Source organism: Lactuca saligna, chromosome 4 (genome assembly GCF_052625555.1).
Source record: "Lactuca saligna cultivar CGN05327 chromosome 4, ASM5262555v1, whole genome shotgun sequence".
Lineage (NCBI taxonomy): Eukaryota > Viridiplantae > Streptophyta > Magnoliopsida > Asterales > Asteraceae > Lactuca > Lactuca saligna.
The window spans coordinates 1,569,666-1,586,484 of record NC_136420.1 but is presented as its reverse complement, the minus strand read 5'-3'; the positions used below and the strand labels follow the sequence as shown (position 1 = coordinate 1,586,484).

At 37.7% G+C, this 16,819-nt stretch overlaps 1 protein-coding gene across 1 annotated transcript; it reads right to left on the bottom strand.

The window, feature by feature from the left end:
* Window positions 1-13,297: 13,297 nt before the first annotated feature.
* LOC145041023 (uncharacterized) lies at window positions 13,298-14,627 on the bottom strand. Its single transcript, XM_078988912.1, has one exon. It carries the CDS (start codon window positions 14,397-14,399, stop codon window positions 13,431-13,433), a length of 969 nt encoding a protein of 322 aa, XP_078845038.1. The 5' UTR covers window positions 14,400-14,627; the 3' UTR covers window positions 13,298-13,430.
* Between the last annotated feature and the right edge of the window lie 2,192 nt (window positions 14,628-16,819).

Genomic DNA, 16,819 nt, shown 5'->3' with positions numbered 1-16,819 from the left:
TGTTTAGAAAAACATAGTGTACATGCTTGGAGCATGGGACAACTATTGTTTTAAATTCAAGAATAAAGTTGATAGCTGAAAATAATATACAATAAATAATGTGTAATCATATGGTGATAAATAAAAGGTGTTTTATTTATGTTCATAATTTCTGAGACCATATTGGATTCAATTATTATTGTGTTGCACTTTGCATGTTTTGACTTCCCGAATAAACTAGTTTATTCTTCCAGAATGACTAAGTTATTCAAACCATCCACAGTCGGTCATATGTTGGAAGTAGATATGAATTAAGACTGTCATGGGTTGGCTTGTAGAGGTCTAAGGTGTTGGACAAATGGCTACAACACTCATGATTGCTCATAAGATCTGAGTATTGGATTCAACCCGCACTCATTCGAATCACTTCATGGATTTTATCACGAGTGATCATGTGTAACAACCCGTTATTTCAAGTCAGTAAAAATCGATGTCCTGTAACCTCTTTGAGAAAGGAAATAGAATATCATCGAAAAATGAAGTATTCAAAAACTTTATTTGGAGTACACTATGTGGTAGTTATCGTCTTAAGGTTTCCAAACATATAAATAACACAAAAATCCGAGTTATAACGAAGAAGTTATGCTCATTCTAAGTTTTCCGACAAAAACCAGCAATACGAAGTTGCGTAAAAACGCAAAGTTTCAATAAAACACTTTCCAACCTTAGGTGTCTAAATGAAAGTCGTAGATATTGTTAAACTACAAACATGCATAAAAAGAACGCTCAAATCGGACATCGTATGAATAAGTTATGAATTTTTGAAGAAATTCCTTAATCACGTCATTTTAATAAATAAATAATAAAAATAATTCCGGAATTTGCCAACGGAATCTAAATGAAAGTTGTAGATCGTAGTCTCACCTTCGCGGGGATATAAAGAACGTCAAAAAACGGAGTTCGTATGAAGGAGATATGAATTTTTGAAGTTTGATAATTAATATATATATTTTTTTAATAAAACTTCGGTATTATCCGAAGGGGAGTCAGCGACCTCATCCGAGGTACGCGCTGCGTACTCCTGTACGCCCCGCGTACCCGAGAAACTTGGCCTCAAACCGGCCACGTCGCCCTATGCGAGGCACCCGACCCGACCCGTCCCATCCGACCCGACTGCCTGAGCCGTCCCATCCGAGGCCGAGGCAGTCGAGGCTTCGGTCACGCATGACATACGCATACGCGCTGCGTACAAGCGTACGCCCCGCGTACGTGGCCTCTCAGGCCCCCCTATAAATAGCATGCGAGGGTTCCCGGGAAAATGGCCCATTCTCTCTCCTTTTTCTTGCGTTTTACCTCTTTTTCCGTGCTCGCACTACCCCGAAGCCCTGGTCATTTTGTGCAAGTCCCGAAGATCGATTTTTCTCCCGAGGAATCCCGAGATTTCCAAGGAAAATCCATTTCCCGAGACGAAACTCTGCCCGGTTTTCCATCTTGCTATCTTCAAACTTTCAAGTGAGTTCATACCCCTTTCAAACACACTTTAAATACATTTTTAAATGCTTTTATACTCTTTTAGGGGGGGGGGGGGAATACAAGTAAACATACGGTTATTATCGTGTATTTTATAAAGTTTCACTTCGCTTGTTTTATCGAATAAATCGCTTGGAACTCATTACTATTATGGAAGACTCTTGTCATACTTTGCGTGCATCAGACATTATACAAAGTATATAATGATTTCAAAGTAACTTTCGTTGTTAAGTCGTTTTATACATTCTAAAAACTTATGATTTTGCTTTGTCAAACATTGTGAAAAAGGGATAAACTTTGCATAGAAAACTATCACTTTAATACGAGCTTAATTGAGAATCCATGAGACGTGTATATCTTCAAACGTTACTTTTCTTTATTAGAAAGTAATGCTGCAAGTCCTGTCTATAACCAGAGTCTCCCGTTCGGAGAACGTGTCAAATGTGTATAGATCTATACGGGAAGTCATGATCCCACGTCCTGACTGTTAGCTACAGTCCGTCTTTTGGGGTGACAGTTGTCATAACGCTGCGATGCCTGAAGAACATCGTTACAGGCATATTATGTTTAGTATGGTTATAAAACTCATCGGATATACAATTATTATGGTATTATGCTTTTATGAACGAGTAGCTATTAAAACTATTCTTCATCTAATAAATGCGATCTCCGTATAGTTTTACTATATAAAACTATGACACAACTTTTGAGAACGTCGGTTTCTTGCGATTTTCGGTCTTAGAGACTGCCAATTATATTAGGAAAATAAGGGTTTCTCCTGCATACAAACCAAACAACTAATAGGAAAATAAGGGATTTTCCTGGTGCAATTATTTACAACTTATAACACGAACATTTATATGCATTTCATACTTTTATAAGAAAATAAGGGTTTTCTTGGAAAACACAACAACTCGTATCTCAACCATTAGGGAAAATATGGGATTTTCTGGATCTAATGCATTCACTTTCAACACAACAAATCACAACTCTTTACATTTGAAATGCTGCGTTTTCTGGAAAATATACACCCATTTTGGAATGGCATCCAATTTTTCTAAACTACTTATGAACTCACCAACTTAATTGTTGACACTTTTTCTTTGAAATAACTTGTATTCTCAGGGAACCACTAAGCAGGTTTGGGAATCAACTTTTGGGATTAACGCGCTGGCGTTAATTACTTCTTTTGGATGATGTTTATGTATTTATCTTTTGAACATGTAATGAATACAATTATGTAAACATCTTGGAAACTTTAATATATATGGTGGTGTGTACTTTCCTTTCTATGAACTGTTATGATACTGAATATGACGTCCTCCGCCCCCGAACGTTTCCGCCGTTCTGGTTTGGGGGTGTGACATCATGAGACGATAATATCTTATATTCTTCAAACCTAGAGATATGAGTTGTTACTATGAGTTGGTTGTACATTGATTGCACGAAACTGCATTTGGTAACTCGGTGCTATAAAACGTGCCTTTGTGTATGATTCAACAAGTAGTAGAACAAGCCATATGAGTCGAAGTTTATCCATTCCTTTTACCTTCGGGATAAAAGCGATATCTGTAGGCCCCTCGATGATTTGATGATGACAAATGGAAGTGCTCGGCCGGGCCATGACTAATTTGATTTGTTCAATTAGTCAGTCGTCATAAATCGGAAATCGGGAAACAACAAATGGACAGAAAGAATGATTATAATCCATGTCTCAGTCCATATGATATCTAGAATGGAGGAATATATGATCCCTTATCTAATGGACAAGTCATTGACAAGATCAGAGTTCATCTACAAGGTCAGAGTTCGACAGAAGCTTTTGAGAGCTACGATTGCCAGTTGGTTCCTGAAGTCATACGCAATAATAGTTTTAGACTTATCCAAGTGGGAGACTGTTGGATTAATGTCTAAGTCCATAACTATAATTGGTAAGACTTGACCCGACCCGGCATGGTCCATTTGGGTTGCATACCATCATGCACTTGGATAGACTAAATGAGAGAAATAAGACACTTATGGTTATTAATATATTATAAGTTCTAGTATATTAATAATAAGAATAATGAGATTATTTAATTAGTATTGATCAAGAATTAATCTAGCATTAATTGAGTGATCAAAAGAAGACTAATTAAATATATGGGTTGATTGTGTAAATCATCCATACTTGTATAGTGGGCTAATGCTCCATGGATTATCTAGTTGGGCCAAAACCCATATGATGCTCCATGGATGCTCCATGGTGTATTTGAACCCATGGATCCAAGGAAATGGAAAGTCATGACAATTAGGGTTTACCCTAATTGTATAACTATATAAGCATCTTATTCTTGAGGAATATCGGCCACTAGTGAGAGTAAGAAAGGGCTAGCCGATTTTTCATGAAGTGTAGAACTCTCTCAAGTTATTCTAAGTGTTTTGATGATTATGAACCATTTGAGGTGTCACACTTGGGGCACTAGGCACTCAAGCTTCATGATCAAAGAGGTATGTATTCTATCTTGTTATATTGATAGTTTTGTATGCTAGATTAGGATAATACCTTGGATGTTCATATTTGCATGTATAATAGAGAAAACATAGATCCAAGGTATTTAGGGTTGCATGTACACTTAGGAGTGTTAGAATGCTCACAACTCAACAGAATCTGGGGTGACAACCCCCAAATGTACCTTTCAACCTTCTTTGATTCTGGGTTGACCATGGTAAGGCACAGTGCAGCGAGGTCGTTGAACCTAGCTATGTAGGTGACTAGGTCAGACCCAGTCATTTTCAGATTCCAGAGCTCCTGCTCAAGCTTTTGCACTTCGCCCCTTGGGCAGTATTCTTCCAGTAGTAGAACCTTTAGATCGTCTCAACTCATGGTGTTGGCGACAGTGAGCGTCACTGAATTCACATGGCTTTTCCACCAAGTGAGGGCTCGATCTACGAAAGTGCAAGCAGCGAACTTGACTTTGCTTGCTTCCAGGCATGAGCAGATCTCGAAGACCGTTTCGGTCTTCTCGAACCATTGCATTAGTGCAATGACTCCCCCAGTTCCATTAAAAGTTTTTGGCTTAGCGTTAGAGAACTCCTTGTAAGTACATTCTCTTCCTTGGCCATGACCAGTGCCATGATTTGGATGATTCGTGCTGCTTCCTGCCCCTCCATTTCCGTGGGAGTTTATTTGCGAGAGGGCTGCAGTTACTGCTACTGTGATAGCAGCCTGGACCATGGCTGGATCATAAGCTGGTGGTGGAGGTGGTGGTGGTGCCGTGCCCGGCCTGGGCCTTAGGTTTGGACGAGGAGACATCGCGCTGCCAAAAGAAAAAAAATGGAAAAATTTATAATTTTTGGCAGTTCAGAGTTGAATGATATTGAGTTAACTTCTAATAGTTCTAAGAAGTTGGGTTTGACCGACACAATGTTTTGAGCTTGAAAGTAAAGTTTGAATATATGTACTAATGAATTGAACGAATTGCGCATGATTAACAACAACAAGAAAAGGGGTATACCCTTATATATATTAAATATATCGTTGTGTTACAGCGGGGTCTAGACAAAAGTTCTTGGCCCTTCTAAAGGCCTCCGATTACAGAACAATTTAAAGAAAATAATACTTTTATCCGAAGTCCTAATTTATAACAAAATTTGAGAGTCGGGCAAGTACTACTTGCGGCGCGCTTTGCGTTTGGAGCTCGACTCCGTGTCGGACTGCTTCGACTCCATGATGCGTCTATCAAACGCAGCTTGTTGTTCTCTTAATTCTGCGAAGGCCGCATTTTCTTGTGCTTGAAATGCTTCGGCGCGAATGTGGATGTCGTTCTGCAACAGCTCTAGGCGGTTGATATCGGCCGTGTGGATTTGTACTTCCACATTGACCTCTCGGATTCGGTTGGCTTGCACTCCAGATTGATAGCACTGGTTGGCGAGTTTGCCAACCATGATCGGAAGTGCTCGGTCGGCTGATCCCCCGCCTCTCACATCATAGAAGTCTCGGCACATGCCGTAGGGAGGGCGTAAGCTTTGTTGTTGGCTCCAATGATGGAGGTGACTTCCCCACACTGGAGTGGGTCCTTGGAAGTTCCTCACGTGGACGGGAGGTTGTGGGATTGGTGGATTTATAATTTCTGGCTCCGAATCCGTGCCAGAGTCATCCCCTCCTTCCAACTCTATAGGCTCTTCGTCTTCTTCAGGATCTTCTTCGATCCATCCTCCATTACCTTGGTTGGGGTAGTAGGGGTCATTGGGGTGATGGAATCCCGCCATTTAGACTGTACGAGAATAGAGTTAAAAATTTACTATAAGCTAGAGCACATGAAACTTACCCTTAAGTTTAATGGTTGACGGCACTCGAATACTCCCTTAGTATTCTTTAACGATATGCTTTTGGTAAGTTTTAAATTTTTTGTCCATTGCAGACACTCCTTGGCATACGTTAGTCGGCTCTTCGACAAATATAGTTGATCAGGCTATATTCTTCCCAGTTCCGATTACATGTCCCAAGGCGTACCTGTACTGCACAACTTATTTATAATACTTCTAAGGTTATTTACTATGAAACTGTTATTAGTATAAAATGAGTGCATGCTTACCTTAAAACTAATTAGATTTAATTTCAAAAGTATGAATTTTCTCAGAGTGTTTTTGCCCAGTTGAGTTTATAGTTGTATATCAAAAAGGAATGGTTTTGATATACTTAATTCCCTATAAACAAAGCTCTGATACCAATCTGTCACACCCCCAAACCAGAACGGCGGAAACGTTCGGGGGTGAAGGACGTCATATTCAGTATCATAATAGTTCATAGAAAGGAAAGTACACACCAGCATATATATTAAAGTTTCCAAGATGTTTACATAATTGTATTCATTACAAGTTCAAAAGATAAATACATAAACATCATTCAAAAGAAGTAATTAACGGTAGCGCGTTAATCCCAAAAGTTGATTCCCAAACCTGCTTAGCGGTTCCCTGAGAATACAAGTTAATTCAAGAAAAAGTGTCAACAATTAAGTTGGTGAGTTCATAAGTAGTTTAGAAAAACTGGATGCCATTCCAAAATGGGTGTATGTTTTCCAGAAAACGCAGCATTACAAATGTAAAGAGATGTGATTTGTTGTGTTGAAAGTGAATGTATTAGATCCAGAAAATCCCATATTTTCCCTAATGGTTGCGATACGAGTTGTTGTGTTTTCCAAGAAAAACCCTTATTTTCTTATAAAAGTATGAAATGCATATGAATGTTCGTGTTATAAGTTCTAAATAATTGCACCAGGAAAATCCCTTATTTTCCTAACATAAATGGCAGTCTCTAAGACCAAAAATTGCAAGAAACCGACGTTCAAAAGTTGTGTCATAGTTTTATATAATAAAGCTATACGAAGATCGCATTTGTTAGATGAAGAATAGTTTTAATAGCTACTCGTTCATAAAAGCATAATACCATAATAATTGTATATCCGATGAGTTTTATAACCATACTAAACATAATATGCCTGTAACGACGTTCTTCAGGCATCGCAGCGTTATGACAACTGTCACCCCAAAAGACGGACTGTAGCTAACGGTCAGGGCGCGGGATCATGACTTCCCGTATAGATCTATACACATTTGACATGTTCTCCGAACGGGAGACTCTGGTTATAGACAGGACTTGCAGCATTACTTTCTAATAAAGAAAAGTAACGTTTGAAGATATACACGTCTCATGGATTCTCAACTAAGCCTGTATTAAAGTGATAGTTTTGTATGCAAAGTTTATCCTTTTTCACAATGTATGACAAAGCAAAATCATAAGTTTTTAGAATGTATAAACCGACTTAAAAATGAAAGGTACTTTGAAATCATTATATACTTTGTATAAGTCTAATGCACGCAAAGTATGACAAGAGTTTTCCATAGTAGTAATGAGTTCCAAGTGATTTATTCGATAAAACAAGTGAAGTGAAACTTTATAAAATACACGATAATAACCGTATGTTTACTTGTATTCCCCCCCTAAAAGAGTATAAAAGCATTTAAAATGTATTTGAAGTGTGTTTGAAAGGGGTATGAACTCACTTGAAAGTTTGAAGATACCAAGATGGAAAACCGGGCAGAGTTTCGTCTCGGGAAATGGATTTTCCTCGGAAATCTCGGGATTCCTCGAGAGTAAAATCGACCTTCGGGACTTGCACAAAATGACCAGGGCTTCGGGGTAGTGCGAGCACGGAAAACGAGGTAAAACGCAAGAAAAAGGAGAGAGAATGAGCCATTTTCCCGGGAACCCTCGCATCCCTTTTATAGGGGGCTGAGAGGCATGCGTACGCGGGGCGTACTCCCGTACGGGATGTCACTGTTGACCGCATCCTCGGTTGCAGTGCTTCGAACGGGACGGGGGAGGGGGTAGCTCGCATAGGGGCGACGTGGACGATCCGAGGCCGTGGCCTCGAGTACGCAGGGCGTACGCGGGTACGCGGCGCGCACTACGGCCCTAGGCTGACTCCCCTCCGGATAATACCGAATTTTTAATAAAAATTATATATAAATTATTTATCAAACTTCAAAAATTCATATCTCCTTCATACGAACTCCGTTTTTGACGTTCTTTATATCCCCGCGAAGGTGAGACTACGATCTACAACTTTCATTTAGATTCCGTTGGCAAATTCCGAAATTATTTTTATTATTTATTTATTAAAATGACGTGATTAAGGAATTTCTTTAAAAATTCATAACTTATTCATACGATGTCCGATTTGAGCGTTCTTTTTATGCATGTTTGTAGTTTAACGATATCTATGACTTTCATTTAGACACCTAAGGTCAGAAAGTGTTTTATTGAAACTTTGCGTTTTTACGCAACTTCGTATTGTCGGTTTTTGTCGGATAACTTAGAATGGTCAAAATTTCTTCGTGATAACTCGGATTTTTGTGTTATTTATATGTTTGGAAACCTTAAGACGATACCTACCACATAGTGTACTCCAAATAGAGTTTTTGAATACTTCATTTTTCGATGATATTCTAATTCCTTCCTCAAAGAGGTTACAAGACTCGATTTTTACTGACTTGAAATAACGGGTTGTTACATTTTGAACCTATTTTGGTGGTTCTTAGGGATAAACTTGGAAACTTTACCCTTCTTAAGGCCATTTTAGTTAAGATCGGAGTGGGAGAAGCTGTTAGTTTTGAATATGTCAACTTAATGGGTTAAGTTGTTTGGTCCCAGGTGAACTTGATGAGTTGGATGGCCAAATTGGTGAGTTGTTTTGGTTTTCACTGATTTTGAGTTGGTATGGGTCAACTCGGTGAGTTGATTAGACAACTCGGTAAGTTGGACCGATTTCTTCCTGACCTTGCGATTGTCAGAGGAACTCGACGAGTTGAAGGATAAAACACGGCAAGTTGGGTCAACTCATGCCGTTGAATTTGACTTTTAGCTTATGCCTTTGATCAAGTTTATCTGAAGGGGTGTTTGTAGCAATCTGAAATGGAAAATGTGGGCCTAGGATAAGGCCTATATGTGATTGGGCCCAATTTGGAAAATTAGGCCATTAATGGGCTTTCATGGATTTTGTGATTTTAGATCTTGTTGGATTTAGGGCTTGGGCCTTAGTTATGAATCTTGTTGGGCCAGGGGTAAAATGGTAATTTTACCCCAAGTATGGATTATGGATCATGGTTTGGGACCTAATTTCTAATTGGGTGATATTTTGGTATTGTTTGCTCGAGTAGTTGTTTGGGAAGCAGCTAAGGATATCTTGCAGTGGGCTTTAGTATTCGAGGTGAGTCTCCTTACTGTTGTATGGGTCAAAGGAACCAATATTGGCCCATTTAGTGTATTTGTTGTAATAAGACCCGAGGTGGCTCTTGGTACTTGTATATAAGACCCAGGGTTGTAGCCCCCGGCTTGGCAAGAAAGACCACGAGGTGGCTCGTGGCGTAATGGTAAGACTATGGTTGGCACATATGACTCTCATTGATTATGGTATATGATTGATATGTATGGATCACGGTTATGTATGACATGTATGGATCGTTTGATAGGTATGTTATGTGGTATCTGGGGAACCCACTAAACTTTGTCCTTACGGTTTTCAGTTTACGTTTTAGGTACTACAAATTTCAATTGGAAGTGCTCGGGACGATTGCAACGCATACACCCATGTTTTTTGCAATATGTGATCTTTGGGATTAGACTCTGATAATTTTGTTAACCGAAATGCTTTTCAATGTTTAGAACATAGTTACAACAATGTTTTGATTATAATAAAAATGAAACTTTTACCTATAATATTGGGATGTTTCACTAACATATCACTACATCATAACAACATACAGTAAACCGGGATATCAATCCAATGGGCCGACCTTGGTGCTTTCGATCCGTAAGTACAATGAGGAAAACTCATCTCGCAGTCCAACGAATAATTTATCAATACTTTGCTCTCAAATACCGGCTTAACTCAAATCCTAAATGTCAAAACATTACCCATTCTAGATTAATAACATTTTCCCAAAATACCCTTGGTCAAAACTGGTCAGAGTCAACAAGTCAACCGAGTCAACTCAGCTGAGTCGACTTAGGCTTCGTACGCAAGGCATACTCCGGAGGTATGCAGGGCGTACAAGCTGTTCAAGGTGTTAGGGCCAGATATGTGTACGCGCAGTGTACCCTTCGATACGCCTAACATACATATTAGCTTCAAACTTAATCGATTTTGATCTTAATACTTCGACTTAACATGTTCATATGCAGATCCAAGTCCCAAATAATGTTTTTGACCATAAAGTTTCCAACTTTATGGTCTTGCATGGCTAAAAAGGCTTAACATCAAAAACCTCAACCACTTAGCCCATTAAGACCTCAAAACACATGCATGGAAGGAAAGATATGATGAAGACTACATTTTTATGCTTCTAAACACCCCAAAGTGACCGAAAGGACAACTTAAAGGGGTTAGAGTAGCTCATACTCCAAATACCCAAATAATAGGACCAAAATGACACAAACTCCATGGATAACTTAGATCTATACATAGAGTCATGAAGTTCATAACTTTATACCTCAAAATGGACCTTGAAGGTGAGGTATTCCTAGATCTAGCAGGCCTTAATCTCCTAAGATGATGCTTCTTTGTTCACCTTGCTTCAAAAGCACCAAACACACACACTTTTGAGCTCAAATGATCACACACAAACGATTAGGGTTTCAAAGGACGAAATGAAGGTTGGAGGCTAGAGGGAGATGAGGAATGAAGAGTTAATGATGCTTTTATATGGACCAAAACTTAAAAATTAGGGTTTGTGGTTTCATTATGTATGCCCTGCATATGTGGTGTACACCTAGTGTACTAGGGTCCGCTGTTGTACGCTCAGCGTACTACCGCTTGTCCATAATTACCAAAATGCCACTATGGGCCTTTTTGCACTCTTTCTAGAAATTAAGGACTAAAATGCTATACTTATCCACAGTGTTGTAAAACTCGCCGACTTGGTTGATTACTCGACCGAGTACTTCGTACTCGGCCCGTTACCGATGCGAGTTATAAAATCTGAGTACTCTCCGATCGGCACATTACTAAAGCGAATTGTGTTGTAAAACTCGAACAGCTCGACGATTAATATTTATAATATACTTAATGATTTGTTATTTAACATACACACATATGATTATTAGTACATATATATATATATATATATATATATATATATATATATATATATACGATTAATATTTATAATATACTTAATGATTTGTTATTTAACATACACACATATGATTTCAGTAATTATTCACAAAGTGAGACTATTGTGTGTTTATAGTTTTTGTGTATTCACATGTATCTAAATTTGTTATATTTATTTCAGTCAACTTATGATTGTAATTTATGATTTTGATATAAATAATTTCCCTACAAATATTTCTACATGAACTACCAAATCCAAGTACTCCCCGAGTACTCCCGAGTACTCGTTACTCGGTAGTCAACGGACCATGTACTGAGTAGCGAGTTCTACAACCATGCTTATCCATACATAGGGCCAAAAATTAAAATTACCTCAAGATCGAGATGTTACATTTTTGAGTTTTACATTATCATTGATGTTTGATGATACATTATCATACTCTGATTATCTTTTATTTGAAATGAATGGATGTTGGTTTTTGGTTATTTTACTAATGAAATTTTTATCTTGAATTTTTGAGATGTTACAAATTGATATCAGATCCTTGGTTTGAGGGATTCGGGCATGCTCTCGGGTGTGTTTGGACTCAAACCGAGGAACTGGTAAAAGTCTTTTAAAGAAAAATGATTTATTTACAAAGGTGTTATAATAGGAAAGGGTTGTGATGCATGCAAATAGTCGAGCTCAATAAAGTAATCCCCCATATATATATATATATATATATATATATATATATATATATATATATATGTGTGTGTGTGTGTGTGTGTGTGTGTGTGTGTACGTGTGTGTGCATGGGGTGGGGGGAGGATCTTATATGGGGCTAGGGGCTGTGGCCCCGCCCCCCTCCCCCATGATATTTTTAGCAGAAATAGTCCCTATATATATTAGTTTTCTACATATTAGACCTAAAAATATAAAATTTTGACTATGCCCTTATTCACCAATAAATTATCCAAATGAAAGATTAAAGCTCCGCTACTGTGTGTGTGTTATGTTTTCCTTCTAAACACTACAATTTCCTTCGAATAATTAGTGTGGTGATGCGTGCAAAAATACCTATCAACTTTTAGTTTTTAAACCTAACTACTTAACTAATTTATAGGCAGTGTTCCTAGTCGGATTATAAAATAGCTTAGGTAAGTCAGGTGGCGAACACACGAAACAAAATTTATTTGATAGTATAGTTACTAAAAGATAAACTAAGGAACAAACTTAAAATAGGGTTTTTACTAAGTTCACAAGATCACAAGAACTTAAATCAAACAACTAAATTAAGAAAATTCAATATTAAAAAGGCACTAGCGTTAGATCCGAATCCCCCCCTTTTCCGTATGGTTGATTTCTTATTAACAATTATTGGTTACCAAATTACTATGAAACTAGTTATTATGATCAAATACCTAGTTATTAAAAATTTATGACTACTATATTATGATCAAACACAAGTAAACACAAAATCGATATTAAAATGAATTTGACTATGTACAACAAATCTAATAGTTACTTTCCCATTATCAAGTCAAGCAACCAAACAAAAATTATGGATCAATTATGCTCTCTAACACAGTTAAAGTTACTACCTTTAATTACCTAATCTAAGATTTGTTCAACCCTAACTCTAGCAATTTAATAATCATAAACCATTAGAAAATCAATAAACTACTAGAAAATCAAGTTCATATAAATACAATGATAATCTACTACACTAAACTTATATCAATGCAATCAAAGACTAGAACTAAAACATGAAAGCTTCAAATAATAAAAAATAACCTAAATGGAAAATTTCAACGTTATATTATATTATTTTCTGTACTAATAGACCGTCAAACAGACTCCAAAAACAATAGCTAAGTGCCCTCAAACCGTAGTTCATTTAAACACCAAACAGTAGGTTTCTTGAAGAAACCATATTTTTCCTTAATTATGTACTGTTTGGTTGTCTATTTTAGACAAAGGCTAATTTTTGACTACTTAATAAAAAATAACCAAAGTTGTAACTTTCTCATATTTAGATGGGTTAGGCTGGCAAGCAAGCGGTTTAACGCGATTGATGAACATCCAACCTTCGGGTTCCGGGCTCTCATGTGTTTTCCTCTAAATGAAATTATTCTTAACAAAACATACATCAACCAACTGAAATAAAAACTTTACTTGAAGACCAAAAACTTGTAAAAATGAAATTACAAAACAACATATTCTTCATAAACATTAACATGTCCAGAAAGCATTAATGGATTCTGGCATACAATAAATCCAACTCAAATGGAGAAATTATCTTTATCCAGCCTCCTTAAAGCAGCACGTGTTTTCTTCTTCTTCCTCCTCAGCTTATCTTTGTCAGTCCTAAATGCCTCCTCCAACTGCTCCACCCTTCGACTTAACGAGTTGATCATCCGGGTCTGCATTTCGTTCCTCTCGGAAATCTGTATCATGAGTTTCATCATCTGCTCATTATCAGCCATCAACTTCTCCACGACCTCCCTCTTCCCCTTATCATCATTTCCTCCGTCGCCTTCCTTATGGACTTTCTCTACTTCCATTGAACCTGCAATGGATGTATGATCCGCTTCCCCGATTTCAGTCAAATCTGCTGTAATTTCCACAGGATTGTAATTCTCAACCATCTCCTTTACCACATCATCCTCTACGGATTGCGAATTGCCAGCGTCACCGGAGGTTTCTGTGATCTGTTCGGAGCTACTTCTACAGTCGTTGTCAATATCAACTTCGCCAGAGTCGTTAAGTGAATCTAGGCTTTGTTGATCAGCCAGCGCAATCGAGTCCACCTTCTCCTGCAGGGCGATTGCCTTACTGGTAACCGCTTTCCTCAAAAGCCTAACGCCACAATCAACACCACGAATCGAATCCAATTTGAAAAGCAAAGACATTAGGGTTTCGTTCACCCTCAACCGCTCCTTTGCATCTCTACGAATCAAATCAATAACTTCGATATCGTTAATCCTCCGTTCGATTTCACTAACCTCATTTCTGATTGAAGCGATCTTCTTCACGCTCTTTCTCACAATAAACCCTCTGACCACTTTTTGGATCTTAAGCGCCGCCGAATCCTTTAACATCGATAATGTAGTTCGTGGTTGCTCAGATGAAATGAAGTGAACTGGCACAGAAACCACCTTCGGCGATGATCTGTGTTGTGTTTGCTGGACTGGCACAGATCGTGATGGTTTTTGAATGGAGTAGTTTCTGAAAAACGGGCCGCCGTTCATGATCGATTACCGCTAATCGCAATGAAAATGATGAGATTTGCAAGTATTTTACTGAATTTGATGCGTAAAATTCTGATGTCGTGAACATATTTGGTACAGATCGATGTTTATTTATACCACAAGTTTATAATCTACTGGAAGGAGAATTGCGTTCTAGAGCGTTCTCGATCAGGCTGATATTTGTCATCGGGCTCGGGTGTTATATTCTAGACGCCTGTAGAATGTTCTATCCTCACCGTATCACGCGCGTGACTTGCTATCTCGTTCTCAAAGATTTTTAAGTCTTTTCCTAAATCTTTTTTTTATAATTATAGATATCCACACAAAAATATTTGAGTTTGTCAAAAATAGGTGGTATTATTATCATTATTATTATTATTTTCCGGTAGATGTCTAAACTTTGCGAGGGTATTTTTTTCATTTATCTCATTTTGAATGTCTCTCAAGTCACCTATGTTTGTGTGGTGTTGATTGAAATTTTTTGGTGACCATGTTAGACCCTCCGGCATACCAAGCACGAGAGGTTTCGTGGTTGACGTGGCAACGAGAGTAATTCGTGCACACCACCCCTATACACCGTTATAATTCGTCTTTGTTGTCGGTTGTGGTGGGCAGAATGAAGGAGAACACCCGATCATTCTCTTCTCCTATCTCAGACTTATTCTTCCATGACTTTTTTTTTTTTTTTTTTTTTTTAGCGGTCGTGGAGAGTAACCCGATTGTTTGAGTGGTCCGTGGTTGCTGATTTGGAAGCTCTCCACGACCTTGTTCACAGAGAGCATTATGGATGGCCTTAGTGTGCCGGTGGGTTACAAAGTGTATGTCTTGTTGTTTTTATTTGTGTCTGATTCAAGAAAGCAAACACGTGATGAATGTCATACACCATTTTTGCATTGCTACGTTATCATTATTTTATTTTTCTTTTACCTTACAAAACTGATGTCATATCTTACCTTATCATATTTTTATTTAATTTTAAAAATATGTAAACAGTATATCAATATTATACTCTATTTATAGGGAATTACAAACCATGAATTTTTATAAATTATATATATATATATATATATATATATATATATATATATATTAATAATAATTAAAAAGGAAAGAAAAAAAGAGAAGGTGCGGTGCAATCATAATGTGCAACAAACTTACCTTAATAACATTAGTAAAATAAATGTGTATATCATAACATTTGATAAAGTCTTAGTCAATAACATTAGCATAGGAATAGGAATAGGAGAGAATATCTAACATCCAGTTCTATTCCTCTTGTATTTAAACTCTGTATAATGTACATCAAGATATGATTCAATTCACTTTACTATATGGTATCAGAGTACTAGCTCATTTGATCAATTAATTTTCTCTCTTCTCGTTTCTCCATTTAGCTGAAATGGCGAATTCATCTTCAACGCTACTCACATTGGCAACCACCACTAACGCCTCCACCCTAAACTTTCAAATACCGATGATCACCATCAAACTTGACCGTACAAATTACTCTCTCTAGCGCACTACAATTATTTCAACACTAGAAACCTTCGATTTGGAGGCTTATGTCTTAAACTCTAACCCTCAATCTCAAATCATTGAGATTCTTGTTGTTGCAGCGGCCCCAGCCACCAACACCTCTCCCGCTGTTGTCGTCGTTGCTGCCACAACAACACCAAATCTAGAGTATGTTGTATGGAAGAAACATGACCATTTTGTGTTACTATGGCTCAAATCCACGATGATTGATAATGCTTCAGCTCTTGTGGCTCACTCCAAATTCTCACACGAAGCAAGGTAAACCATTGAAAAGATATTTCAAGCCAAAAATAGGGCAACTCGGATGCAATTAAAAGTTCAATTGTAGACTCTAGCTAAGGGGTCTATGACCATGCTTGAGTACATAAAAAAGAAATGATCAATTTCTGATTTACTAGCTGAGAATCTTCATCCACTTAATGATGAGGATTTAATTGCATATATCCTAAATGGACTAGATTCATCATATGGAGCTTTCATAACAGCCTTCATGATGAAATCAGAGGCTCTAACTATTGATGATCTTGTAGGTCTTTTATTGAAGGAAGAAGCCATAATTGAACAAGAGCACCTTCGCCTAGCTTTAGTGACCCAAACCAATGCCACTGCCGTTGCTCTCATAGTAAACCACTCCAACTCTCGACATCAAAATGGTTCTACTAGAAATACCTCTAATCCATATTCTTCTCATCGCAAATCAGATCCATGTAAACGACGACCTATTTGTCAACTATGTAGCAAAACAGGCCATGAGGCAATAATCTGCTAACAAAGAGGCAATCAAAATGATTTCCCATCAAGGAAACCTAATACACGCAACAATCCATGCCAAGCTCACTTAGCCTATAACATCCATAAAATTCATGAAAATTAAAAACTTTTTC